The 27,565-nt window shown below is 51.7% G+C and overlaps 9 protein-coding genes across 9 annotated transcripts; 6 read left to right on the top strand and 3 right to left on the bottom strand.

Annotated features, from left to right (window-relative positions):
* Positions 1–985: 985 nt before the first annotated feature.
* Positions 986–2,170, top strand: AA0111_g6098 (hypothetical protein; the record flags this gene model as incomplete). The annotated part of the gene is made up of 3 exons (XM_028652283.1): positions 986–1,315; positions 1,368–1,928; positions 1,979–2,170. 3 exons carry the CDS (start codon positions 986–988, stop codon positions 2,168–2,170), a joined length of 1,083 nt encoding a protein of 360 aa, XP_028506538.1.
* Positions 2,171–2,494: 324 nt separating this feature from the next.
* On the bottom strand, positions 2,495–3,464 carry AA0111_g6097 (hypothetical protein; the record flags this gene model as incomplete). The annotated part of the gene is made up of 3 exons (XM_028652282.1): positions 2,495–2,829; positions 2,885–3,157; positions 3,221–3,464. The coding sequence occupies 3 exons, from the start codon at positions 3,462–3,464 to the stop codon at positions 2,495–2,497; spliced, it is 852 nt and encodes a 283-aa protein (XP_028506533.1).
* A 1,786-nt stretch (positions 3,465–5,250) lies between these two features.
* AA0111_g6096 (hypothetical protein) lies at positions 5,251–6,156 on the top strand (the record flags this gene model as incomplete). The annotated part of the gene is made up of 1 exon (XM_028652281.1): positions 5,251–6,156. The coding sequence occupies one exon, from the start codon at positions 5,251–5,253 to the stop codon at positions 6,154–6,156; it is 906 nt and encodes a 301-aa protein (XP_028506534.1).
* Positions 6,157–7,143: 987 nt separating this feature from the next.
* AA0111_g6095 (hypothetical protein) lies at positions 7,144–8,586 on the bottom strand (the record flags this gene model as incomplete). Its single annotated transcript, XM_028652280.1, has 1 exon — positions 7,144–8,586. The coding sequence occupies one exon, from the start codon at positions 8,584–8,586 to the stop codon at positions 7,144–7,146; it is 1,443 nt and encodes a 480-aa protein (XP_028506535.1).
* A 2,538-nt stretch (positions 8,587–11,124) lies between these two features.
* AA0111_g6094 (3-hydroxyphenylacetate 6-hydroxylase) lies at positions 11,125–12,814 on the top strand (the record flags this gene model as incomplete). The annotated part of the gene is made up of 3 exons (XM_028652279.1): positions 11,125–11,490; positions 11,539–12,415; positions 12,474–12,814. The coding sequence occupies 3 exons, from the start codon at positions 11,125–11,127 to the stop codon at positions 12,812–12,814; spliced, it is 1,584 nt and encodes a 527-aa protein (XP_028506536.1).
* Positions 12,815–13,389: 575 nt separating this feature from the next.
* AA0111_g6093 (hypothetical protein) lies at positions 13,390–15,783 on the top strand (the record flags this gene model as incomplete). Its single annotated transcript, XM_028652278.1, has 3 exons — positions 13,390–14,018; positions 14,135–15,385; positions 15,447–15,783. 3 exons carry the CDS (start codon positions 13,390–13,392, stop codon positions 15,781–15,783), a joined length of 2,217 nt encoding a protein of 738 aa, XP_028506529.1.
* Positions 15,784–16,102: 319 nt separating this feature from the next.
* On the top strand, positions 16,103–20,362 carry AA0111_g6092 (DNA-directed RNA polymerase; the record flags this gene model as incomplete). Its single annotated transcript, XM_028652277.1, has 1 exon — positions 16,103–20,362. The coding sequence occupies one exon, from the start codon at positions 16,103–16,105 to the stop codon at positions 20,360–20,362; it is 4,260 nt and encodes a 1,419-aa protein (XP_028506530.1).
* A 1,164-nt stretch (positions 20,363–21,526) lies between these two features.
* On the top strand, positions 21,527–24,504 carry AA0111_g6091 (hypothetical protein; the record flags this gene model as incomplete). The annotated part of the gene is made up of 5 exons (XM_028652276.1): positions 21,527–22,157; positions 22,206–23,254; positions 23,312–23,339; positions 23,623–23,720; positions 23,785–24,504. The coding sequence occupies 5 exons, from the start codon at positions 21,527–21,529 to the stop codon at positions 24,502–24,504; spliced, it is 2,526 nt and encodes an 841-aa protein (XP_028506531.1).
* A 621-nt stretch (positions 24,505–25,125) lies between these two features.
* On the bottom strand, positions 25,126–27,292 carry AA0111_g6090 (hypothetical protein; the record flags this gene model as incomplete). Its single annotated transcript, XM_028652275.1, has 2 exons — positions 25,126–26,870; positions 26,920–27,292. The coding sequence occupies 2 exons, from the start codon at positions 27,290–27,292 to the stop codon at positions 25,126–25,128; spliced, it is 2,118 nt and encodes a 705-aa protein (XP_028506532.1).
* Positions 27,293–27,565: the final 273 nt, after the last annotated feature.

Here is a 27,565-nt window from a genome sequence, read left to right as displayed (position 1 = left end):
CGTATTGGCGTGTTTCCCTTCAATACGCTGGATGTACGTATCGTCACTCTCTTTGGTGGGTGATTGGCGAGATGTGCGATTAGAGATCCTTTCGGAGCTTTGAAGCCCAATCGTGATGTCGTTACGGCGGCTTTCGGTTATGCGAGAATATGCGTTTCCTTGAACAGGGAAGGGATATGCGAAGTATCTCATAGCTGTTGTTGTTGTTGCTGTTGTCGTCGTCGTCGTGGGTACGGTGTCTTGTGAGAAAAGGTATCTTTGACAAGATACCTATATAGTCTGACTTTGTTCTCATTGAACGTTCATGTTAGATGTGAATAGAGAGAGACAGCGCGCGATAGCAAAGTTCTCGGTTTTTGTACCCAGAACCTTTGGATGCTGTATAGGCCTTTATGGTCAATTCGCGCAAGCGAACCGGCTGTACCATGTTTTGTCGACCACTTCATCACTGGTGTTGAAATGGTACAGAGCAGACGAGCCACTCATAATTCCGACAGAGCATATTATATCTAATACAGAAACTGCCCACGAACCAGAAGTGCTGTAAACATAGTGAGTTCGCTGTACCATGGTAGCTGGACTGCGCCAATCTCGCAGGATGCAATACAGTAGGTTGTAATGGGGAACAAAGCAATGCGGTAGCATTACATGTGCTAAAGCCTTCTTCACTCTGAAGACGACCGTCGGATTACAGAAACATAAATATAGCTATTTTTATGCATTTTTTTCTTGGTCTGTAATGATTCATGTGATCAAAGACTGCCCAGGTGAGGATCTAACCCCAATGTGGAAATATTTGCTAGCGCGTTCATCTACCACAAGCATTTGTAATGTTGGACGCACATATGAACACCGCAAACGGGTATAAATTGCAGCACGAGGGAGTTGAGATACATGAAAACATATCCACTCGATCCTACCTCCTTGATCATCACTTGTTGCTCTTTGTGCTTCGCGCAGCGTCCACTCTTAATATTATCTTACGATGTCTACACACTCTGCAGTTGCGACAGTAGCCAAGAAAGCACGTCTTGGCATAATCCAAGTTCCTACTGCTACTCCAGTAGAGCAGCAAGTCCGTGTCCGTGTCGAGTGGACAGCTTCTACGCCCTTGGACCTTCATCAGAACGATGGCGCTTTGCTCGTGAAGCATCCCCAAGTTCTTGGTGACAGTGTAGCTGGTACAGTAGTCGAATTGGGGCCAGATGCTAAGAGACTACAAGTTGGGGATAAGGTCTTCGGCTTCACCTGGAGGACTCAAGTAGAAAAGGCTCATCAAGAATTCTGCACAACAGACGAATGGCTCTTGGCGAAGGTAGATAGTGTTGAGTCTCCCGGTTGATCAGGCTGATGCTGACATATTGTAGTTACCAGACGGTTTCACTCTGGCCGAAGCTGTAACGTTACCCAACAACTTCGTGACAGTATTCCATTCCTTCACAGCCGATCTGGCTCTCGAAATGCCCTGGCCAAAGAACGAGTCTTATGTGCCAGGTAATATTGATGTACCGATATTAATCTGGGGTGGCTCCTCGTCCGTCGGCCAGTTCGCCATTCAGATTTTGCACTACTACGGCTATAGGAACATCCTGACAACGGCGTCTCGAAAGCACCACGAGAAACTACGCAACCTTGGTGCAACCCAAGTATTCGATTACAATAGTGCAGATGTTGTTGCATGTATTTCAAACGCTGGTGGTGACGAGGGCATTCCTTTGATTTATGACTGCATCGGCAGCCAGAGCGGTAGCATCGCACCAATCGCCAAGATCGCGAAACCTAGATCGAAGGTTGCAATACTGCTACCGGTGATATTGCGCGATTCAACCGAGACGCAGGATCCAGAATATGAGATGGATGTGGGTAAAGTGGCAGAGTGGAGCGATGGTGTCGACGTCAGGGGCGTGCGAACGCACTTCTACCTAAACGTGAGTATAGCTGGTCCGTTGCTCAGGAGCGCACTGCTAACAGCACACAGAATGAGTACTTCAAGCACCATCTTCAGCCCGACATCATGCCCGCTATGTTGAAGGCCGGTGTCGTGACACCACAGAAGCAAAGGATGATAGATGGTGCGACACTACTGGAGAGAGCACAAAATGCGATGGACATGCTGAGACGTAAAGACGTGAGTATGGAACGCCTTGTGTGGCGCGTCAGTGAGACGTAATCATAGGCGTGATATCGACACTGGCCGCAGGTGTCGTGATCCTGCAGGTCAAAATTAGAGGTGTAGAAGTGGAGAAGGCAAAAAAGACTCGGGACGCTGAGCACTTGCGCGTGCCTCACCGAAGCGATGCGCTGAGGCGCTTAGCACACTACAGGCATGAACACCAGCCATGATCGTCCGTAACTGTAGCGAACCAATCCTCTGTTCATTGAACATCATGACATTTGAAACTATAACACGACGAGCCGCCTGCCGGCTATAGTACCTTGAACAGTAGCCAGCCGCATTGTCACGAGCTTTTTGACTGCATCTATCCCACACCCATTACTCTTCCTTGATCACACCTCTTGGCCTCGCCTTGATCACCATACTCAGGTCGCATACAGGCAGGTCCGGCACCGGCAACTCCATGATCGCAATAATCAGAGCCAGCAAGAAGTAGAAGCCTAGCACGCTAGCCGCAAAGAAGCAAGCACCTGTACCCGTAGCCAACCTCGTTCCAACCACAGCATTTCCATTGGAAAGGTTGAAGAAGGCCCCAGCGCCGAGACCAAACCCGATTGTCGCAAACATAAAAATTAGGACAAACACGACGTTGACGCGTAACGAGCCGAGGAGGAATATGAAGGATAGAATGCACATGACGATGAGGTAGAACGCTGTTGGGTGCCAGATCAGTTTCACACACCGCCTTGGAAACCTGCGCTCACTTACCATAACTTGCTAGAAATACTGATGTCTGGTTCGACGTGCCAGGACTGCCAGTGCCGCTTCCATCCGGGTTGAAGTATCCAATCGAGTTGAAAGCGGGAACGAATGTTGTTGCGTAAGCAAAGAAATGCGCACCATATCCGAGGAATACCATCATTGGGAATGTGTTCCCAAGTAGGAACTCCCCAATACCTGCGAGGATAAGGAGCATACCGCCGAAGAATATGTTCACTGTACCGGTCGCGACGCTGAGACCGCCCGAGCCCTGCCAGCCCACTATGGTTGTTGTCAGACACATGGAAGCAAGACGCGAGGGTGTTGAGATGATGATAGACGTACTGAAGGCACACGCAAGTGGCATAACGGCAATCGAGAAGCCCAACACACCCACTGGCGTTGGGTTTCCAAACCGTGAACGAAGGTCCCCCGATACTCGCGTCTTCGGATTTAGAAACAAGCGCTCATAGAGTTCTGGAGTGAGCGTAACCGTCTTGGCAAGCTCATAACGCAGCTTCTCTTCGGAATCATAATGCGCATCTTGATGTCGGTTCACGGTAGTTGAAGAGTAGTCGTGACTGGTCATCGTAAAGAGCACTGTGGATGTTTGTAGCGATAAGGAATGAGATTGCGCACATCATATAGCGACAGCTCTTGCTCAGTATTTAATCAACCCAACAAGTTGGAGTTGCATATGGTATAGCCGCGGCTAACATGTCTCGTGAGTTGAATGCCGGGTTGATTCCGTCTTCGATACATGTCTCTGTCGACTCCGCATTCAATCGAGACCACGGTATGGCGACATTCCCGTTCTCCGGCCACTAGCGTGATGCTACCAATGAACGTTTCATAGTAGAACTAAGAGGTTTGACAGAGTCTATGTGATGGTCATGAGTAGCAATATACATGTGTTTTTCATGTGTACATAGGCATAACCACTTCCTTGGTCACCACTGTGTTCCCAAAAGGATCCTCCAAACAATACCCCATGAAGAGCTTATGTCCCTGTGACTACAAATCTAGATCTCTCGTGATAGACTAGTACTAAAGACGGAAGCGACTTCAGCTGCATGGTTGATCGCTAGGCGGCTTACATTCCGATGGGACTTGATGGTGTAAACATGGGCTTGAGGCTATTATAGGGTACAGTTAAGCTTCCTTAGCATCGATTTTCCCCGCATCTCTCAAGAAACTACCCGTAGACAAGCGCTTGCACATCTTCAACAAGTACTATAGTTGGCAGACAGAGCCGTCCGGATGCAGAGGGGCAGCATCCGGTTGGATGGTACAGAAGCGGCAGCCATCGAGCCTTCCCTTGAACAAAGCTGCGCGTTCTGTAACCACTCTCCACATTTGTCGCATCGGCTGAAGATGAGTTCAGCGTTCTTGTTCAACTGTGTGGCGAAGCAACCTCGGAGATGAACGCGTTGTGTTGACGAAGGATGGCGTTGACTCAGCATCGTCACATGCGAGATTGAGCGACCCCACCAATCTCCGATGGGCTAGAGCTGGTTGGTGACCCCTTCCGATCCAGCTCACAGCAACTTCTGCAGCCCTCATCAACCGCAAAGAGGATATCTTCAACGCCTCATATGGCGCTTGATGCATCGCCAAAAAGGTAGCGCGCGGTACTGCTGTGTATGACGCAGTTGAAGCTCCTGCAATACGGCCAACCAGGTTGGTGGGGACACGCCACAATCTCGTTTCCGTTCCTTGCATTAAGCCTCGGGACACCTGAAACCCACCGCACGTTCGCGACCGTTTCAACCCGGGATCATGGGCGCTTCAACCAGGTAAGCCGGCTCGTCTATACTGCTGTCTCGAGCTAGACAATTACGAGAACCGGATGGTGTCCTGTCAACAGGCATGGTGGCCGCTGTCGTGGGAACATGTTTGCTTGGCCCGCAGTATCGAACAGCACCCTGCCATCTTAGCTGCGCTCAGGCTTCTTATGACTGGTGGAGTAACGATTCAAGCATGACAAGAAGACCCACGCCACGTCTGGCATCTCAGGAACAGGCAGGGCATCGGAGTCGTTTTGAATCGGGGGCACAGTCAAGCGTTGTTCGAGGCTGCAATCCATCGGGGACTTGTTTCGCATGTTTAATGACACGGCCCACAGATTGAGTTGTGAAGAGGAATAGTGCCATGTCGTCGTATTGTATATAGCTCTCTTGGTACTCTCGGTTTCCTTCCCATCAAACAACAGTTTCTTCACTTCCAACTACAGCTTCTTTGTGCATCTTAGGTCTGAGACCTCACATTCGTTCTTTCAACACACACTCATTCATTACACTCGTTCACAGAAGCCAGGCTTCAGTCAATCTTTACAGCAACTCTCACTCTTCTCAACCAACCCATCAACCATCACAATGAAGTCCTACACCGTCGCCGCCGCCATTGCCGGCTTTGCCTCTTCCGTCGCAGGCCACGGCTTCATCAGCGAGCCTGCTCCCCGTATGCCCGGCGATGGCCTCAAGGCTGCCTGTGGTGACCAGGTCTACAACACCCAGTCCTCGGACCACTACGGAAACGTTCAGGGTGCTCTCCAGAACCTTCAGGGTGACCACCCTGACTGCCGCATGTGGCAGTGCAAGGGTGTTCCCTTCTCTGACGCTGGTGAGATCTTCGAGTACACCGCTGGTCAGGTCATCCCCATGAAGGTCGAAATCCGCGCGCCCCACGACGGTGTTGCCAACGTTTCCATCGTCAACATCGCCACCGACAAAGTCATCGGCAAGCCCCTCATCAGCTGGGACGAGTATGCCCTTACCTCCTCTCCCATGTCTCAGCACCCTGACTGGACCTCTTTCGACATCACCATGCCCGATGTCAGCACCGAGTGCGCCAACAAGGGTGACTGTGTCATTCAGTGGTTCTGGGACGCTCCCTCAATCGACCAGACCTACGAGTCCTGCATCGACTTCACCATGGGCGGTGGCTCCGGTTCTGGCAGCGGATCGTCTCCCGCTCCCTCAGCTTCTGCTAAGCCCAGCGCTTCTGCTTCCCCCGTCGCTTCTTCCGCTCCTGCTGCCAGTTCTGCTGCCCCCTCCAGCACGGTTCCTGAGGCTACCCCCACCCCTACTGCCGCTGAGGAGGCCGCCACCCCTGTGGCCACTGGTGGTTCCGACTCTGGCTCCGACTCCAGCCTCCCTGAGTCTTTCACCATCGACACCTTCATCACCTGGCTCCGCGCCAACGCCGGCACTGGTGTCGCCGACAAGGTCCGCCGCATGGTAGCCGCTCAGCGCGCCCACCCCCGTGCTTTCCGCGTCTAGATGATCTTGACATATGTTCTGTAAGACAAGTACGATAGACAAAATTCCCGTATTGGGCGAGAAGATGGTTGGAGTTACTGTTCGATTCTGTTGTAAATATACAATTCAATGATGCACATTATTTGCTCGCTTGGGCGAGGCTGTAAAATCTTCAATTGCGCCTTGCCTGGAATGTCCTCGGGTAGTACATAGCCACTAACTTCGTGAAAATTGATTTTATTCAATGTGATTGAATTGATGTCTTCTGCTTCCACGGTGTGGGTTATCACCGGTTGTCGTCCACGATATGTATTCGGCCGATCTCATCGACCAAATATGGTTGGGAAGCTGCTTGAGACCGGAATAGTTGCATAGAACAAGAAATAGCTCTCGCGTGTGCAAGCTTGTCTGGCTTTTCGATGTGTTTTGGTCGCTAAATTTGCTGAGTCCATTCCCGGTGTGGTATTGGAACCATATTGGCGTGCTTGTTCTGTCAGTCACGATGATGAAAGACCGAGAGATATGGAAGCTGTAAAGCGCGCGGCTTTGCGCTCATATTAATGACGTCATCGACGCCGAACGATGCGTCCCGTTCGAATTTACTTGGCGACCAGCGAAACCATGGGTACCATATATGGGGTCCATTACAATACATGCTAACAATAAGTTATAACATAAGAATAGAGCTTCCACGCCCCCGCGGATGATGTCCGCTCCATCATCATCCACACGACTATTCAACGCCGCTGAAGCTCCCCTGACTCCATCATCAGATGAACATCGACTGAGAATCGCATTCATACAGAAAAACAACCACTATTATATACCACATCAACGTATACCTAACAACAAACGATCGATACAAGTGACCACACTATCCAGGTGGTCAACGTACTGTGGTACAAGAAAAACAGGGAAGCACGTTAGAAATCCAGATGCACTTTCTAGCGTTTGCGAATACCGGGATGTATGGCTGCTGGGTCCAATGGCAGTACTTGCTCCTAAGCCTTAAGACTGATTCTGGCGGTGGCTTGGAGCATTTGTCATTTTTTGCACATCGTCTTGGTGCTGCCAGAAACTAAAGACGTCCTCCCCCGCAGCATCGCCCAACGCGTATGTCGGTGAAAGCTCCATGTCGGCGAGACATATGCCCATCTCAGGATGTTGTGCGAAAAGATTTGCATTGCTGAGTGCGTCTTCTGTGGGAAACGGTTGCACATTATGCTGCCAGTGCTCGATCCCCGGAAACTCTGAAATACCAGTTTGGTCGGTGTATGCGAAATTGCTGGGCGGAGCTAAACCTGGGGATTCACCATGATTCCAAGGACTGAGGCATGAGTTCATATTCATGTTTGTTGGCTTCGTATCGTCAGGGCTGACCGACACTATGGAGCGATTCAGTGGCTGCGATGGGGGCAGGAAGGGCGATTGGTGGCCTGGCGAGACAGAAAGTCTTCGCGAGATGTGCTGGGAGTGATATTTATATGGCTGCGCCCGCAGTGGTGGTGTGGACGGCAACGCCGCAGATGTGTTGTGGGCATGGAGGGATCGAGGTGAGGGATGCATCGACGGTGCCTGAGGTGCCAGAAAAGTAGGTAGGGGGCTCAATGCAACGCGCTGCATCGTCTGCGAGGTCAAGTACGGAAGTCCTGATGATTCGAAAGCCTGCTGTGGCGTGGTATCACGAGACAATTGCGTCTCAGAGGCTGCTGACGAGTAATTTCGCGTATGTCTTCTCCGTGAAGTAGCGACGGTCCGGGACCTCTTCGATGCCCGGAGGTTATCTCCCACTACACAGTTACCCTTGGCGTTCGGCCTCTTGCTGTTGCCCACCCGGTTCTGGTCCTTGCGCTTAGAGTATGCCTTGGGCGCGTTGACAAACATGCGGATTTGCCAAGCTGAGCACATGACGTTCTCGCAAATCGTCTTCTCTAGCCGGAGAGCTTCGACGATATTATCCAAACGGCCAGCGCAGTTGGTGTTCTTGTCTTCGTCCTCACCCTTGCGTTCATCGTTAACGTAGTCATTCTGCTGCCACCCGCGGAAGCCCATCTTCACCTGCTCGATTAAACAATCGAACACCTTGTGGGCGTAAGCTTCTACTAAATCCGACTGGTAGTGTGGTTCTTCAACCCATCTCTTGAGTGCGGTGGATCCAGCATTATCTCTGGCGTAATCTCCGCAGATCATGGCGTTGTAGATGCGCTCTACGTTAATGTTACGATTGCGCTCGACATGCTCGATGGTTGGATCGTTAGCAGGTTCCCTCCACGGTTCACGGTTGAACCGCATTTTCTTACGACGGTATTCCTTCGCTTCCCCGGAATTTTGGAAGTAACCACGGAATGGCCTATAATGCTGACCTGCCGCCTGCGGTGGTGCGCTGCTGTTCCTGGACAATGGCATAGGTGCGAGCGAGGGAACTTCTGCGGAATCAGACCGGTGGTGCATTGTATATGCAGAAGGGGAATCTTTTGTTCTAACTTCGCCTTTTCGATAGTTTGGGCTCGTCATTTCAACATAGTTCTCGACGCCACATTGAAGCCGGAGGTTATTATCGCTGTGAATATTGCTCCGTGTCTGCATCGAAGCACATGGATCATACGAGTTAAAATCTTCCGCACCAAATCCGATGTTCGGCGTGTGAAATTGGCTAAGGTCGTTTGCAGTCCCGTAATGCTGGCCGCAAGACTCACGGTAACCATGCGAGGATTCCAGGTTTCTGGGACTGTCCTCGAAGTAGCTACGATTGTTGTCTGTATTTGATGGGATATAGGAGTGCCGCTCGGCAAACATATCACCAGGATCGTGCTCGGTTTGACGAAGTGATGGCCCCGCCTGTCGCGGAGGTTCCTTCATGTGATCGCTGATGCTTCGTGTAGGGCTGATATGTTACTTGTATTGTAAGATCTGAAGATTGGGGGAAGAGAGGGAGTGTTGGTGCTAATATGTAGAGGAGTTTGATTCGAAAATGTGAAGAAGGGCTGAAGATATAGAGTAATCGTATCAAGTGCCTATACCTATCGTGAAGAGCGATGTCTCATATATTCGACGAACGCCCATGACAACCGTTGCGTCGGCCCGTTGCTCAAGATACTCATTGATTATAATGGCACTCACAGTGTCTTGTGATCAGTCTGCGTTGGGAGCTCGTGGGGTCACTGAGGCTATGGAATGCGTTCGCGACTGCAGCCTACAAACCCCCACAACGTTTGTTGCATGTACCATGCGCGGGTCAACTACGTGTTTGAACATCAGCTCCTCCTGGTAGCGCATTACACACGTGTTGCGGGCCGCGATTTGCGACAGCGATGTCGCTTTCCAGACTTGGTAAGAGGACACTCATGATTCGCTGCCATCTACCTGTCATGTGTTTATCCCGTGCTTCTCAGTATCCGCGAGGTGAGTGGGATTATGCAGCTGCAATTTTCACTTTTCCATAGCTTCTAGACGTCATGGAATTATTTCCAGGCTTCTACAGGCTTGGAGGTGGCTTAGGATGGCTGTACATTCGTAACCAACATGTTGCCTTACATGCTACGCTGGCAATCATCTGTTACAAGTTCACGGGAACATGTCGCAAGAGCTCACTAGCAATTCAAAGGCATAGGAGAAGCTTGGAGATCGCATGCAAGAGAAAAGTATGTGTTTACATCATACCTGGGTAGTGAAGGTCATCTGTATCTCTCCTAGTCTCTCAGTGTAAATCCAACAGGCATTACACGCCTCTATGGATGTGTATCAAGAGCGAAAGCCATATGTCTAAAATGAATCCTGGTTTGAAGATGGGTCTGCTCCTCGTTATCATCTAGCGTTCCAAACCGACCGAACTTATTCGGCGCACTGGGCTTACTCATGTTCCTATGAATCTCTGCCATCTTTGCCTCCCAACTTGGTGACGTCAGGCCTCATTATGTAAGAAAATCAGTATTAAACACGGATGCTCATACATCAAAGTATATCACCGTCTCATTGATATCACTAACATTCAGGTTCTTTCAGATAGGTCCTCGTTCATTCATTAAGTCAAGAAGTTGTACAATAATCAATTTTTCAACCCGACGCAGTTCAATCCGGCCTACCCCTAGAAGCCAAGGACCTTGAACCACCAATCCAATATTCCATTGACGTTGTTGCATCATGACTTCGTTTCTGAGAAGACTGGGCTTCTTGTTGACTGTGACAGACGCCGAGTTGGACTTGAATTTCGTTTGGATACCCGCGCTGATGTTGCTACGACGCTTCCAGTATGGTTATATCTCGAAGTTGATAACCCAGAAATCGTTCTTGCCATCTATTCCATCAGAGTCTCTCATTATTGGGACGGCCTCGTCGTCCTGAGGGACGAGACGGCGTTCTGGCCGAAGCATTTTCTCTTTCGCTGTATTGAAGTAAGGAAAAGGTTAGCCTTATTCGCGAATTATCGGTGAATCGATACTGAGGTGTTCGTTGAGCAATTCAACTGTGTAAGTATGTAAGTAGAACACTCCATAATAGAAGCGTATTCTACGAGAGTTATCCCTTGAGGATGACTATCAGCCAGGAGCGGCAGTGATAGAACAGAAGGCTAGAAGGCGATGCGGGGCTGACGGATTGAAGAAAAGTGGCAAGCGGTGATGACGTTGCACAACATTCGCACATCAGTGGCCCGGAGACTTGTTTCTGTATCGAATTGTGTATGTGGCAGGTTCAGCAAGCCGCTGAAGGCGTTAGCAGCACCAGAGAATGGCACAACAATGGTTCCGCGCTCTTGTTCCGCACTTTTGGCGGTCTAATTCCGCTGTCCCCAACGAACGGTGCGACTTCCCCGCATGAGCCGGCCACGCTTCACGTAAAGTCTGGGGAGCCCGTCATGGCTGAGGAATGGTAGACAAATAAAATGACCGGCCTTCCGCTAACTAAAGCGTAGATCCAACTTGTGGCTCGCAACAACCTTTCGAACATCTTGTTGTTTTCGGCAAGCGTCGCAAGGAGCCACTAGCGAGCGCCATGATTTCCATCATCCTACCACTGCTCTCGTCGCAGTTTCTGGAACACCCAGCTCGCTCGTTGTTCTTGTTGATAATATGCATTCCCACATTGTATGTTATTGGGAACGAATACGTGCGATACTCCCGACGAATCAAGGGTTTTCCCGGACCGACCAACTGGCCCTTGGTGGGCAACATTCCAGACATCAAGGTTAATGCGGCCGAGAAGTATCGTGAATGGAGCAAGACTTTTGGCGCTGTGTACCAGATACAGCTTGGAAATGAGCCGGTAATTGTGGTCAACAGCGCGGAAGCCGCGAAGAAAATCTTTGGTGGGAACAGCCAGGCGCTGAGTTCCAGACCCGTATTTTGGACTTTCCACAAGGTGAGCTGGACAGTAAGGGTGCCCCATTACTTCGCTAACTGACAGCAGGTGCTCTCAAACACAGCCGGTACGACAATCGGGACGTCGCCATTCAATGATTCGCTCAAGCGCAGGAGGAAGGGTGCTGCCTCGGCACTCAACAAACCTTCGATTGCGACATACATCGACCACCTCGACCTTGAAACGAAGGAATTTGTAAAAGACGGATTTGAGTCAGGCCATGCTGGTACTGTTGGTGTAAACCCCATGCCCATGATTGAGCGCCTTTCACTTTCGCTCGCTCTGACCCTCAACTGGGGTACAAGGATGAGTAGTCGACATGATCCAATGTTTCACGAGATCTGTGAGGTCGAAGCCGCTATCTCGAAATTTCGTAGTACGACTGGAAACTTGCAGGACTACATTCCCATCTTGAGACTCAATCCCTTCAGCTTCGGCACCAAGTCTGCGAAAGAGCACCGAAACAGACGAGATGTCTACCTAACGAAGCTGAATCGCGATTTGGACGAACGAATGAAGAAGGGTACTCACAAGACGTGTATCCAGGCAAACATTATCCAAGACAAGGAAGCCGCGTTGAACAAGGAGGAGTTAACGTCGATCAGCCTGACGATGTTGTCTGGCGGTCTAGACACCATCACTACCCTCGTTCAGTGGAGTGTGGCGCTGCTGGCTCAAAGGCCGGATATCCAAGAAAAGGCTATCAAGGAGATTCGGAAGTACTACTCGGAAGACGAGCCGCTAGCGGATGCGTACGATGACCAAAAGTGTGAGTATGTTGTCGCACTGGTTAGAGAGTGCTTACGATACTACACTGTACTACGCCTAGCGCTTCCGCGAGCGACAGTCAAGGATATCATGTATGAGGGCAAGCTCATCCCCGCAGGCAGTACAGTATATCTGAATGCATGGGCATGTAATATGGGTACGTCATCCTCCCTGGTTCCCCTACACTAGAGACAGCGATGCTGACTGCAGAATAGATGCCGAAGTTTGGAGAGATCCGGACGAGTTCCGTCCTGAGCGTTGGCTAGAGCAACCCGACGCCCCGCTGCATACATATGGCCTAGGTTACAGAATGTGTGCAGGCTCATTGTTAGCCAATCGCGAGCTGTACCTTGTCTTCCTGCGGACGCTGAACAGCTTTGAGCTAGTACAGAAATCGGAGGTGGACGTGCATCCTGTCAGGGGCAGCTCAGACCCTACCAGTTTGGTGACGATGTGCCGACCTTACGAGATTCTCTTCAAACCTCGAAACGAGCAGATTCTGCGGGAGGCTCTTAGGGCAGCAGATGAGCGATTGGCCGAGTTTGAGAAGGCGTAAGCGGGTGGGTTCGTAGATTAATGCAGTGTGGGCGTATTGATTAATCTAATTGGCATTTGGCGTGCGCAATGCTCGGCAATGGTGTTAAGTTTTTTTTGATGTGATAGCGCTGTGGCGAGCTCCGACTCAAAGGTCTAGGACCAGGCCGGAGAAGCTGTCTTGAAATATAGTCGAGATGAGGTGGTTGTTGTGAGCAACGACGAAGGCGTCGGCAGTCAGTCATAGGCGAGCGGGATGATGCGTTGCAGGGATGTGGTTCCCGGAAGGACAATCGAGGTTATCGCATCTCCAATATGGCCTCTTGCACTGCCCTTGACACGCGCTTGGCCTTTCGTCGAAGCTCTTGTCATGCTGCTTCTCTCCCCCATTTAATCGAGTTGAACCTTTGCGCCGCATTTTTTTTTTTTGGCTCCGACAGCGTGAGACGCAGAATCTCGCAAAGCTCCCGCACCGGCCGCACGTGGAACCGCACGCGACACTTGTCCCTACATCGCCATGACCGAGCACGCTGAATGGTAGCGACGAGACGCGCCACAGACAAGGGGTGGTTGCCAGATAGCTTCGTCCGGGGCAGCATGTATCGGAAGGCGATACTTCCGGGCGATGAAGAGCTGGGCAAGAAAGACGATGACCATAGATACAAACCCGCGCGGCATTCCAGCTGGTCAGGCTGGAGCCACACGTTTCGCTGGCGGCGGCGGAGGATACTGCTTGCAGTAGTGGGCTTGTTCCTGCTGTACTACTGCTTCCTCAGCGGCTCTGACGACTACGAAGAACCGGACGAGCCACGATATCGAGGACTGCCAATCACATCCACATATCAGAAGCCGAGCGCGGACGGCGACGACGAACCCACGGGAGCGCCACCGGGCGTACAGAAACCAAGGCATGGAGAGGCGGTCCCTCGTACATATGATGGACAGATACGCTTCTTCCGCCTCGCCAGCTCACTGCGCTCATCCGCCTCGGCAACGGGTGGCTATGAGAAGAAGAACAGAAACATACTATTCGCAATGTCGAGCTTGAAGAGTGCATCGACGCTTTTGCCCATGGTATGCGAGATGTCGCAATGGAACAGGAACCATGTACACGCGGCTTTCATGGGCAGGGAAGATATACCAGTAGACGATCTGCTAGAGATAAACGGGATAGACAAGGTCAAGTGTCCTGCTGTATGGCACGATGCGCGACCGGATTACATGGAGTATGTACCTCAAATTGTTCTCAAGTACTTCAGGGTTATGTTGCAGTCGCATGAGCAGCTCCAAACTTCAAAACTCGTGCATAAACGGCCATGGCTAACTAGAACGTTGCCTGCAGGTATAGTACCGATGTACGCGCTGAGACGGCCGTGATGGGTGCTATGCAGCACATCAGCAGCTTTCTCCATCCTCAAGCAGCCATCATCGACGATTCCGTCTCAGAAGACCAGTTCTTTGTCCGAGGCATGCGAACCAAAACGGGAGTGCTTAAGATGCCTCTCATTGAAGTACCAAAAGACAGATTGGAGGACTTTGCTTGGGTCTCACGGCTCGATGCTGGCTCACTAAGGCACTGGCACGATCCTACCGTAGACATTCTCATCCAAGTACCACCAGACTCTTCCAGCGTTCTGCGATTACTGAAATCAATCAAAGACGCCGATTACAGTGGTCTGAGACCGCCTCGTATCACCGTCGAGCTGCCAGCCGAGCTCGACATATCAGTAAAAGAGCACATTGAAAGCTTCAAATGGCCCCCACATAATGATAATCCCATGGCAGGGAGCGGACTCAGTATCAGACGCCGCATCTCAAACCATCGCCATAACCAGGAGGACTCTGCAATTCGCTTCTTGGAGTTATTTTACCCCACCAACACGATCAACTCACACGTATTATTACTCTCTTCGCAAGCGCAGCTGTCGCCACAGTACTTCCACTTTGTCAAATACGCCTTGTTGGAGTACAAGTACTCGACCTACGGCGCAGAGGACAATGATAATCTCATGGGTATTAGTCTAGAGTTGCCAGCGGTGCTCCTCGATGGCAAGACGAAGTTGGAACCTCCGTCGACAGGCGACATGCACACTGACCGATACAAGGAGCTGCATCAAGGTGCCAAGAGCGTGCCTTTCATGTGGCAGGCTCCAAACAGCCACGCGGCATTGTTGTTAGGAGACAAGTGGGCAGAGCTGCATTCGTTCCTCGGCAATCGTGTGGTCAAGCATCAGCAATCAGCCAAAACGACATCTCGGGGGAAGTTGGTATCCGAGACACTGCCCGCATGGACCGAGTACATGCTTGAGTTCATGCGCGCGCGCGGCTATTCGCTGCTTTATCCTGCGACGACGTCCAATGCGTTGGTCACGATTCATAACGAGTTGTACCACGTCCCCGAGGAGTTCTCTGCTGTATCGCCCAGAGACGGTCAAGAAACACCTGCCATGCCGTTGGAGACAGATGCACCATTTCTGCGCGCCGATACACCACCTCGGTCTCCTCAAACTTCCGAAACACCCGTCATTCCAGACACAATGCCGCTGCATCAGGCGCTACCTTTCAACGGCGATCTTCCCGAGATCCCTCACCTGTAAGTACTCCTGTGCAAACTGTAGGTAAGACACAGACTGACTTGGTACATCCACATTTAGACCCCAGCTTCTCTATGACGGACAACAAATTGCTCCAGCAAACATATCCACTGTGTCAAGAGAGTACGCAGACATATTCCGCAAGGAGGTTGGTGGCTGCAAGATACCCAAAGGTAAGCATAAGAAGGTTGTCGGGGGTGAAGCAAGCGACTTGTTCTGTTTTGAAGAGGACGATGATGGCGACTGGGTCGAAGATGAAAGCAGAGAGGTGGAGATGTTTGATGCGCCGATTGATGATCAATTGGAGAAGTTGATCGAGGATGCACTATCTGCTGTGGCGACGTCGACGAGGGAGCGGACCATCACCAAGCCCACCATTGTCGCGGATGAGGCATAGCGCGAAGACTAGTATTGCGAAGTTTGTAGCTGTAAAAACAAAAAAGTACTATGCTGTAGTGTTATGTAATCAGGCGAAAACGCTGCCAAGGCTAGCGATGCCTCTTCGGTGATGACGCTGGCATGGATTTGGTCGGCCAAAATTTCCATGGAGGATCTTCAACCACGAGGCAACTACACGCCCGCCCCAAGTTCTCGCTGCAACTGCACGATTTCCTCTAGTTGTCTTCTGGCGTTTACAAGTCTTGCTTTTGTTTCTCTTTGTTTGTTCGTTTGATACCCCCCATAGACTTTGTACCTGTCCGGACGCTCTTAGGAAAATGCTCTCGCGAGCCGCAGGGCGGAAACTCCGCAGAAATGCCTTCAGGACGCCCACGACCATTTCAGACCAATTAACGCTGCCATGGCTCTGCCCAGCGTTGTCACGGAGGACCTCGTACGCACCTTCCGCATCCTCGACAAACACACACGACTCGAGTCGACGGCAGCGGCAACGGCCCTCTTCACTGTCCATACGGCACGAGACACGCTCCCTCGCCACATCCGCCGAACTGCATCCCCCACCTTCCTCGCCGCTTTCCTTCGATCCCTTTGCGCAATCCTTCGGGCGCCAAGTCCAGTCTCCCGACCTCTCTCGCATGCCGCGATGGGACCCTCAGAATCCCCTCGTCGTCCGAGACTCGCTGACTGCGTTGCCTGCGTTGCGTCCCCGCGACGGCCTCGTCGGTGACCTCGTCGAGCTGCACCAGAACCTATACGCATGTCTGCGCGTCGGACGTCTGGACCGGGCCGCCATCATTATCGACCGCCTTGCCACCGTCTACAACAAGGATGCGCCAGAACTCATCGACGCACACAACGCCTACTTGCAGACGCTGCTCGACCTCGGCCAGCTCGATCCTGGTGTGGAGAGCATGAAGAAGATTGAGACCTGGTGCAATGACCACATGCTAGCCAAAGATGTCCCACCAAACGCGCAGACATTTGTTACCCTGATCCGATCGGCCATGAACTTTCTGGAAGAGGGTGACGACGAGGCCGCAGTACGAGAATACATCGCCACGGCACGGGAATACGGCGAAGACATGCTCGACCAAATCAACGCCTCGCCCGAGTTCTCCGATGAGGAGTGGGATCTGTTGATCCGCCTACAACCAGAATCCTTCCAAGAACCTCCGCCCGTCGACCAAGTTCAGCATCTCCATGTCAGCACGCCCTTGGGTCGCAAGAACCTTATCGAACACGGCCTGGTATCCCACCCATCACAGCCAATCAAACCAGTCAAGCAGAAGGGCATGGGTCTGGATTCGCTGAAACAAGCTCTTACCATTTTCGACGATGAGGCCCGCGTTCCGTACCCGCACGATATGCCAGGAACCCAGGAAGAGAAGGACCAGGCCTACGCATACGCACGCCAACTACAGATGGAACAGGATGGCATCGAGGCCGCAGTCAGGAGATGGAAAGCCGAGGACGAGAAACTACAAGAAGTGGGCGTCTATGGCGTCATGAACAGCAAGCCTATCCAGGCCATCATGTACGGCTGGTACTCCGCCCTCGTTCCGCTGTTCAAAAAGCGTATCGAACAGGCCAAGGAGGTTCTGTCCGATTCCGCCAAGTCCACGGCGCGTGACGAGGTTGCCGCCTACGGTGTCTGGCTGGAAAGGTGCAAGCCTGAGAAGCTTGCGGCAATCACCGTTGCTCGGGCTACCCAGGCCGCAGTGAAGGGCAAGGATGAAGACAATTCTGCCTACAAGATATCGGCCCTGTCTATTGCCGTTGGTAACGATATCGAGGAATACCTCGACGCTGATTCGCGGGCTCGGCGAGACGCTTTCCTGAGAAAGCAGCGCAAGCAGACTCGAATGAACTTGATCAATCAACTTTCCAAGGAGACCCGGGAGGCGCCCTCCAGCCTACCACCTTTGAAGACATCGTATCCACTCGAGAAGGCCGACATACCACTAGGGGTACGAACAAAGCTTGGAGCCTTCTGCTTGGAGCTCTTGCTTCAATCTGCAACCCTCACCGTCACCGCAAAGGATCCACGGACAGGGAAGCAGATATCCCGCAGTATGGCCGCCTTCCACCACGCAGTCGGTTATCGTAACGGCAAGAAGGTTGGCTACCTTGTGCCGCACCATGAGCTCGCTACCAAACTGCGAACCGACTCTGTTCATAGCATCCAGACTGTCAGGCTGCCAATGGTAGTCGAACCGAAACCATGGTCTAGTTACGAAGATGGCGGATACTACACTATCCCGCAAAAAGTCATTCGTCAGAAAGTCGGTGACAGTGCGCAGAAAGCCTATGCCCGGTCAGCCATAGAAAATGGTGACATGTCCAAGGTGATGGCTGGCCTCGACGTGCTTGGCAGAGTACCTTGGCAGATCAATGCCCCCGTTTTTGAAGTCATGGCTCGTGCCTGGAACTCGGGAGAGACTATTGGGGCTCTCGTTGGTGAAGATTCCATTACCAACTACACACGTCCCCAAGAACCTCCAGCCAACGCGTCAGTCCAGGAACGAGCAAAATGGAGCAAAGCTCTGAAGGAATACGAGAATCACATCGGCGGTCTTCACTCACAGCGATGTTTCCAGAATTTTCAATTGGAGACAGCGCGAGCATACCTGAACGAAAAGAAAATGTTCTTCCCTCATAGCGTCGACTTCCGAGGCCGCGCATATCCGATCCCACCCATCCTTAATCATATCGGGTCTGATCTCTCAAGGGGACTTCTCAAGTTTGCGCACGGCAAAGAGCTTGGTACTGTGGGTTTACAATGGCTGAAGATTCATCTAGCCAATCTTTACGGTTACGACAAGGCTAGCCTACGCGAACGCGAACAATTCACAATGGACAACCTGGACGAAATTCGCGATTCCGCGACGAATCCACTGGATGGTAGACGGTGGTGGGTAAAGGCGGAAGATCCTTGGCAATGTCTGGCCTGTTGCATGGAGCTGAAAAGAGCTTTCGACTTACCCGATCCGACTCGGTTTGTATCTCAGTTTCCAGTTCACCAGGATGGAACGTGTAATGGACTTCAGCATTACGCAGCCTTGGGTGGTGACTATGCTGGTGCTCGCCAGGTCAACCTTGAACCCTCCGACAGGCCGCAGGATATTTATACTGGTGTTGCTGAACTCGTAAAAGAGATGGTCGCAAAAGACGCCGCCGAAGGTCTTCCAACAGCGTCCTTTGTTGACGGCCACATTACGCGAAAAGTTGTCAAGCGAACAGTCATGACTAACGTCTACGGAGTCACCTTCATGGGAGCGAAAGAACAGGTACACGACGAGCTACGGAACTTGTTCCCTCATTTCGAGCCTACAAGCAAGGTCCGGGGACTTGGTGCCGTCGCTTTGTATGTTGCGCATAAGATCTTTGACGCGCTGGGCAAAATTTTCAATGGTGCTCAGGAGATTCAGTACTGGCTTGGGGAATGTGGCGAACGCATAACGACATCGATTACTGCCGAGCAAGTCAAAAGGATCAAAGACCGCTTCGAAGGATTGGATCCTTCGAATGCGTTGTATGACCCGAAGTTTGTGGCACCAAAGAAGATTACCGCAGCCCAGCTCAACAAGTTCAACAAAGGCATGGAGAACTTTCAGACTAGCATCATTTGGACAACGCCACTCAAGATGCCAATTGTCCAGCCATACAGGAAGGAAAGTAACCAGACCATCAAGACTAAGATTCAGAACATTACGGTGTCAAAGAGGTCTCAGCATAATGAGGTTGATAAACGCAAGCAGCTCCAAGCATTTCCCCCCAACTTCATCCACTCTCTCGACGCGAGCCATATGCTACTTTCGGCGTTGAAGGCCAGCGAGATGGGGCTCGACTTCGCCGCTGTCCACGACAGCTTTTGGACACACGCTTCTGATATCCCTAATTTGAACGTCATTCTTCGTGACGCATTCGTACGCATGCATAGCGAGGATATTGTCGACCGTCTTGCTGCCGAGTTCTCTGCGCGTTATGCAGGTGCTATGTACCGAGCGACTCTTTACAACGGAGCAGAGGTCAGCCGGAGGATCACAGAATGGAGACTAAAGCGTCGCCAGAAGAAGGGTACTACCACAAAATCAAGTGGCAAGCGATACGGAGACATCTCCTTTGAGGAAGTTGCACTGGAGGCTAAGCGACAGGAATTGCTGAAGAGTGAAGATGCCGAGGAGAGGAAACAGGGCGAGGCGATGGTCACGCCGACCAGCATCTGGCTTGCGGACCAGGACCCCAAGGCATTCCGCTCGGCCAGACTCGCTCTGCTCGGTGAGTCTAAAGACAAACAGTCTGCCGATAGGGAAACAAAGACTATCGATGAGGCATTGGGTGATGAAGTTGATGCTATCACCACCACTGAGTCAACGATCGATGTTGTGGAAGACGAGGCCCAAGATCTCGCAAAGGACCCACAAAGCGGCGGTGTAGCCAAGAAGAAGGCGCCGTCTCGCCTCGGCCACGAGAAGAGCACAATTCAAGTATGGATCCCGCTCAGCTTTCCACCTGTTCCGCAGAAAGGTGGGTGGGACGTATCCCGTCTCCGGGAATCCAAGTACTTTTTCTCTTGACTTAGCCCAGCGCTTCGGGGCGACGCTGAGCGCGAATTCTTCGCGCCAGACGAACGCGCCCCGGTAGGTATTGCAGCAACACAGAAGATTCGCCAAATTGCCCTGCAAGGAGGCTTGGGAGAATGCGGTTGGGATGTCAAAATTCGTCCAGAGGCGTGGTGGAGGGAAGATCACCCCGGCAGTTCGAAGAGAGAGGGGCGGGCGAGACAGATTGGAGAGAAGAGAGGAAGGAAGAAGAAGGGTTTTTGATTGATTGATTTACCATACCTCTGCGCTCGGCGTCATGGCGGGTTTACTGTGGGCTTTTTCATTGCTTGGTGTTTTGGTAGGATCGGATACTGGGAACCCCCCTTTATGGTAAAGCTTTGTAAGAAGGGGAATGATACCCCATGTATGTTCATGAGCTAGAGTACTTCGCCTATCAGGCTTGTTGTACTGAATGTTGACGATTACCATCCTAAGACTTTGTTGTGCTCCTATAGCGACATGTTAGGTCTATCGGGTTTGCTAAGTAGAAAAACCTCGACAATAAACCGAGGTTGACCCTAGCGTTGGGAACGCACGTGGGCAGGCAAGGGGACTTTGCGGGACGCGGTTGCCGCCGCGAGATAGCGCAACTCGTTGTTGCGACCATAAACCGCCCCCACCTAACGACTCCGGCATGTCTCCACGTCAGCCTTATCTCTTGCCTGCTTGCCTTCTTCGCTCTATCGGCAATATACTGGCGATACACGATACTAGGATTGTCTGCAGTCAGGCGAGAGCCGCAAGTCCTTTTGCCAGAAGCAGCTACCACGAAGACGTACTTCATGGGCTCAAGCCCGGCAGCCACCAATATTTTGGAGCGGCTCGTCTCGTGCAATCAAAACATGGCAGACATAGTGTAAGGCTAGACAGAGGAGCTGATAGCAGAAAGGTGAGATCGTGCAAGAGCTGACGCTGGTACTCAAAAGTTCACCGGTGAACAATGAGGCTCGGGATCCGCATTAGACCGCCTCCCATGGGGCCCTACACAATCACATTCCTATTGGACATGCGACTGGAAGGCAGCCACTGCGAGATATACGAGGTGGCGCTGCAACCTAGTGACTGTTTGTTAAAGCCGAGGCTCACCCAACCTGCCAGTTGCACGGCGAGTTCTGCCTCGCGCACCTTGCGGTCGACATGACTACCAACTTCAGAGAGTGCGCCAAGCGATTCGCAGAAAACTCAACACTCCGCGAAACATGGGGTTGGCATGGTAAGATCATCGGAATCGATTACAACTCTACGACCCAGATATCCCGTGAAGGGTGCATATACCTTTGTGGTAACGGCGCGCATTACTACCCGTGGAAAGACGTTTCAGGTGTAATCACCACCTGGATACTCCCAATCATCGGTGTTCTTTTGCAGGCACCTTTTGAGAGCAACGCAACTCAACGAACATTGTTGGCCATCACGCGGTGGGTTGGCTCGCCCATCGCATCGATATCCTACGTCCTATGGAATATCAAAGTGTCTGCCAAGGCTGCCATGATGGTTGACATGGCTGTCAAGTATGACGAGACCCCCCATCGCAAGACCGACTTCGGTAGCATGCGAGACTCTATGTATCTCTTGCTGGTTATGAATCAGTACACGCTAAAGCCTACGGTCATGTCGAAAGACCTTCAGAAAGAAGCCGAGGGCCTATTGCGCATCACGCTCTTTAGCAAAGACCTTGTGTTAACAGATACCGACAAGACGCTCCGTCAAATGAGACGCATACTGGCCCGTGAGGTGCGTGAGATGAGAAGAAGGGGGACCGTTCCGGGTATGTACTCTTTCTCCGACGTTACCACAGCCGCTAATTGATGCTCAGTCTTTATATCCATCATGTGGTTCTTATTCGCATTTGCGCTTTCCATTCAAGATGCTTTCGGTGACCTGGGAAACAACTCAACCGCTCACGATTTGGCATTGGGCTGTTTGCTGGCCTGGTTCCCAGTTCTAATTATGGGCTCTATTGTTGACCGCAATCCCATAGCAGCAGAAGCGATCCGCAAAAAGCTCAGCACCTTGGTCGATCACGTCCGTCACGCACTACGCGACAAGCAACATCGCGACGAATTCATCAAGACCTTTAGAGATCAACCAGACTACCATGAGCTGAAGTGCCGTATCGAGAGTGTGGCGGACAAGGGCGAGTACATGGAAGAATTCTTCGTGGATTTCGCCGGTCAGGCAAGAATTCGATGGCATTATGGTGCCGCACATGCAATTCTCTCTGATATAGAAGACTGCTATATTGAGAGGAAAGGCCGTAATTGGCTGGCTAATGAGCGCGAAGCACGAGCAAGTCTTGTGTTGGGGCCTGTCAATGAGGAAGGGTTGGTTTGGTTCGATGTCCGAGAGTTCTGGCAAGTGCTAAGTGCCATCATCATCGTTGCTGGAAGTTGCGGAGGTGCATTCATCTTAAGTTACTTCACACCCACCGTTGGCCTCGGTTGCCGCAGTGGAGGATACACCATCTTCTTCGCTGTTGCATTGGGGCTGCTTATCGTCGAAATGACCGTCTGGATGTTCCTTTCGCCGTACGAGTTCGATGCGCTGTGTTCGCCATGGCTGGGCAGAGTTGGAAGTCGTCTACACAGCCATGTCACCTTTAACCATTGGGAGGACGATGCACAGGCGAGCTGGGGAAGACTCAAGCGAAGAGCGTCGCGAATAGTTGACGCTACGAGCGGCCTTTTGATCGGTTGTATAGTCTCCATAGTTCTTGTAGCGCCTTGGGTGGACAGAGCAGCCACCAGGGAAAAGATTCAGGTAGCATTGGAGAGGGAAAGAACTAGTCTCCGTGAAATGCCTATCAAAAGGAGGTGGGAGCTCTTCTTTTTCCGGCCAGTAGAGACATTCAACACCATATGGTTAGTAAGTCATATCCCTGTCGACATCGCAGCAATAAGACCACTGACTGATCGCCTGTAGATATACATCGTCATGGCGCAGGTCTTTGGTTGGTACAAAACTTGCGATTGCATGACCAGTAATTGGGCTTGGGGAGGTGGATACCTTGATTTCAGTCAGCAAGGGTAAAGTAGCCATCATACGTGAAAATATGGTTGATAATAGCTAACAACTAAATAGTACGTTCTCACTTTACTACTCACCCCCTACAGAGATAAGAGAAAAGGGAGACACGGGTGCTTTTTTTCCTTCAATCTACCAAAGCAGGACAGGTTAATACGATACGTTTCATAATCTACGATACATTATTGCCTGTGTTAACCGCTTAATAGATCAGTCGAATAGCCTATGGGTCGCCTGGTGCTGGATCTCCGGGACTGTCTTGACAGCAACAGTGATGGGTTTATCCATGTTCTACATCACTGTCGAAGTAAGTTGAGCCTGTACGAGCTGCATGTGAGATATTCACTAACCTTGTATTTTCCCCTCTGCAGTGGTGTCAACAGTCCTTCCTATCGACCGAGGATTACGAAGACGCTATGAAAGGACTGAGAATGACACGAGCCTACCGGTCATGGACGCTCTTCGCTCGCCGTACCTCTCGTGTTACAATGAACCATTTAGAAAAGCTTGCTCTTGCCATTGGTTTGATCAAGAAGCGTAAAAAGACGCTCATGTGGACAAGGCATCACACATGGAATCCGCTTGTTCCTCGCCGGACTTCCTCGTCAGGAAGAGACTATTTCCGCGGAGCGCCGTCGATTGAACTGACACCTTACGACAACGATAGAGTGCCCGATGTTGTCTTCGAAACCCCAGCAATGGCTCACTCGTTGTTTCCACCAGCTATCACACCACGTCGGACACGCAACGAGAGCGACGCCTCCCTCGATCCACTTGACCTACCCGGTCGGCCCCGCACAAGCGGCGACTCTTCGACACCCCTTATACAAAGGCCGTCGCAAGTATATCAGCAGAATGAAGCAGACGGTCACGTGGTCGGCGAAGAGCGCAGAAGCTCAGAGACTCCTCTCATAGAACCAGGTCTGGTGCGTAGTAACGCACAGACAGGGCCACATATGCAGGATGCAGTGCAGAACCGGCAGGGCTATCATCGTGCACACTCGGATCAGGGATCTGCACTTCAGTCGAGAGATACTGAACACGCTGGTTTGGGGATATCGTCTTCCTCGCAAGACCATAACTACAGGTAGACCTAGACAGTCTTATTGTAAGAAGAAGTTCGCTTTGGTATAAAGGACATTTACATGAGCTGTTGAACTATTGCTCCCCTGCCTTCTCTTGCCTTACCTCGGGGATAGTGCATGTATTCTAATCAATACTTGAGATCCCCATAGTATCTGTCACCATCGTGTTAGCTTTTGTTCTTCGAATCTCTTTATTCTCGATGTGAACTTACTGGTCCTCTTGACTACCCCAATCACGAAAACTACTTCCCTGTAATGTCAGACATACACTGTAAGGCGCTCCCCTGTCCTCCAGTCTCTCTGGTGACTTCTGTTCGTTATCTGCAAGCGTGGTTTACACCTTTGCAGTGACTGTTCACTTTGATGAGCCATATCGGTTATATGTATGACCTTATGCATTGACTCTTGCCTCTGCTGCATAGACTGTACTATACACGACATCTGTGTCTATCCACCAAGCTCGCAGACTTAACATAGTCGAGCAACGACTTGGGTATCTCCCATATGAATCGAATAACAAAAGAACAAATACACCATATCCCACAAATGCTTTTGAATAGATAGATGTCCCATGATGCTCTCCGAATTACGCCGTGCCATGCGCCATCAGTGCCATGTCCGGCTATGCTAAAATGTAAAGTTATTGTTGTTACCGTACTCCATACCGGCATCGTCACCCAGATGATCTACATTCATAAATTCATCGATGGAAAATGGATCCGCCATGCTACCAGCACCCATATTCATGTCCATTCCATCGTGGGACTGCTGCTGTTGACCGATTGGTTGACTCGGAGGTTCCAGGCCCTCGACGATGCGTGTTCCCTTGGGCACGGAAGCGCCAAAGGCACCAATGCGGTCGGACTGCGCCACGCTTGCTCCCTTGCCCTTGCCCGTTGCATCGCCGCGCGAGTTCATCCAGATGCCATTACCGCCCTCGCCGTTCTTTACAGCTTTAGCAAAAGGATCCTGGAATATAAGACTCGTCTCATACCATCGACCTTTGATGTCGTCGATGTCGATCTTGTATGATGGTTGGATGAGCTTCCACCACGCCGCCGTGCGGGTTATAGGCACGAGCATTCGGTTTCGCCATACCATGTCGTGCACCATGCGCGAAGGAATGTTGGCGTTCTGCTGAGGCGGTTTTGGAGGAAGGTTGGCGTCTGGCGCGTCCAAAGTGGCGTAGCTATATATGTCACCGACTGCGATGACTTTGCTCTTGGGCTGGTTGGGCGGTGGGTTGGCATAGACTTGCTCGATGATGTCAGTGACGACCATGAGGTCAGTTCCAGTAGCGCCTATGCGCAGGCGGACGGCCTCGCCTTTCCAGATCTTCTCAGCGCCAAGGTACATGCCGTTGTATTGGCGAAGTTCGTTTCCCTTGTCGTCCTTTGACGTTTTGAGGGGCTCGAAGAGCGTATATGTTGTGTCAATGGCTTTTGCAGCTAGAATTGACGCATCCACGGACGCGATTCCCTCGCCTCCCTGTCCACTTATGAGGGCCCTCCAGTCAGTGTTGCCATATTCGAATTGCGGATTCTGTTGTAGAAAGGGGAACGTGCAGCTGGGTGCAGACCACGCGAGCCAGGGCTTGACGTGCTCATCCGTGTGAACGATTTCTTGTGGAAGCGTCTCAAAGGGGTGCGACAGTGGTTGGATCAAATATGACCTGCTCATGGGTTGTTCTTTGACAGCCCATCTTCTTACCACGAGTCCGAGACCCCAGGCTGACGTCTTGGGCCTGAAAAACCACACCACCTCTCCAGTTCGGCAGAGAAATTTGTTGTATGACAAGTCGACTTGCTGTTCAAAGGACCGCGGCTGAGGGAGAGGGGTCGATTGCAAGGTTGGAGGGGCTCTGATTTGCGGAGCACTGGGTGCAGGTGCAGGCTTAGGGGCAGAAACGGGCGTAGAGGGCTTGATGATGGGACTGGGGATAGGCGCACTGGTTGAAGGCCTTCGGGGAGGGATTTGTACTACGGGATTGCGCCCAACGACGGTGCTGTTTGGTGTAGCGCCGCCGGAGCTGTTCTCTCGCTTGAGGGCCATGGGCTGCTCTTGCTTGGCTTCAACCTTGACTTGGGGCTTCTCGACGTCTCCGGCGGGCGAGCACATCTTGCACGTGCAATTGGCCATGTCGCTGTTCTCGTCTGTGCACAGCCACAGGAGATGAGGAAAGAATTCGACGGGACTCCTGAAGCGTTTCTTGGGGCCCTTTGGGTATCCGTAGAGGTATGCATCCTGTCTATCGTGGCCGCCGCCCGAGTGGTTCTTGACCGTCTTCAGCTGTCCGTCTGCCTTGGTCTTGATGTGCTCGTAGAGGACGTAGTTTTCCGGCAACTCCCACAGGATGCATTGCTGCCACTTGTCTATCACATGTTAGTCTGCAGTCGGCCATGCGCCTCGCACCTTGCCTACCCTCTTGCTGCTTGCCGCCCACCTCGCGCAGAAGCATGCCACCCAGCTTCTTGCGCCAGTCTTGATGCTTCGGGTCGTCCTTGTCTATGAGGCGGTAGAAGTCGCGCTGGCCCTGGTCGTTGGGCGTCGTGTTGAGCTGCTCCTCGGTTGGGCCGTTTCGCAGAGGACGGCCTTTGAGGTTGACAATGTGCTGCCCATCTGACTTTGACGCGAAGATGGGGAAGAAGGGCGTCATGGGCTGTTGAGCCATGGTGTGCGACGAGTGTGCGCCGGCTGCGCGAGTACGGCGAGTGGCTTCGACAAATGTCACGTCTGAGGGTCGACGGCGTTTGACGAGCTGGTGGTAGCTCGGAATGGTTCCGGAAGGGCCCATCGCAAGTCGCGCTAGGACGCGTCTGCTAAGATTGACGTATCGCCTCCGCGTACCTGACGGCGCCGCGAGGTCTCACTTCACCGTGAAGACGCCCAGTCGTCTCAATGCCCTCGTTTGGATGCGCTGAATCGCTTGCTCTCCTCTTCATCGTCACTTGCCTCGAATAAAGTTATTTTTCTCCCTGTCTTCGTCTCTTTCCAACAACTTTCCAACAACGCGTTTCTAATTGCCATTCACCTGTACTTTCCCCTGCATTTTCAGGCTTACAACTCC

The sequence above is a fragment of the Alternaria arborescens genome, assembly GCF_004154835.1.
Source record: "Alternaria arborescens strain FERA 675 chromosome Unknown contig_12, whole genome shotgun sequence".
Taxonomy (NCBI): Eukaryota; Fungi; Ascomycota; class Dothideomycetes; order Pleosporales; family Pleosporaceae; genus Alternaria; species Alternaria arborescens.
This window is presented reverse-complemented; position numbering and strand designations above follow the sequence as displayed.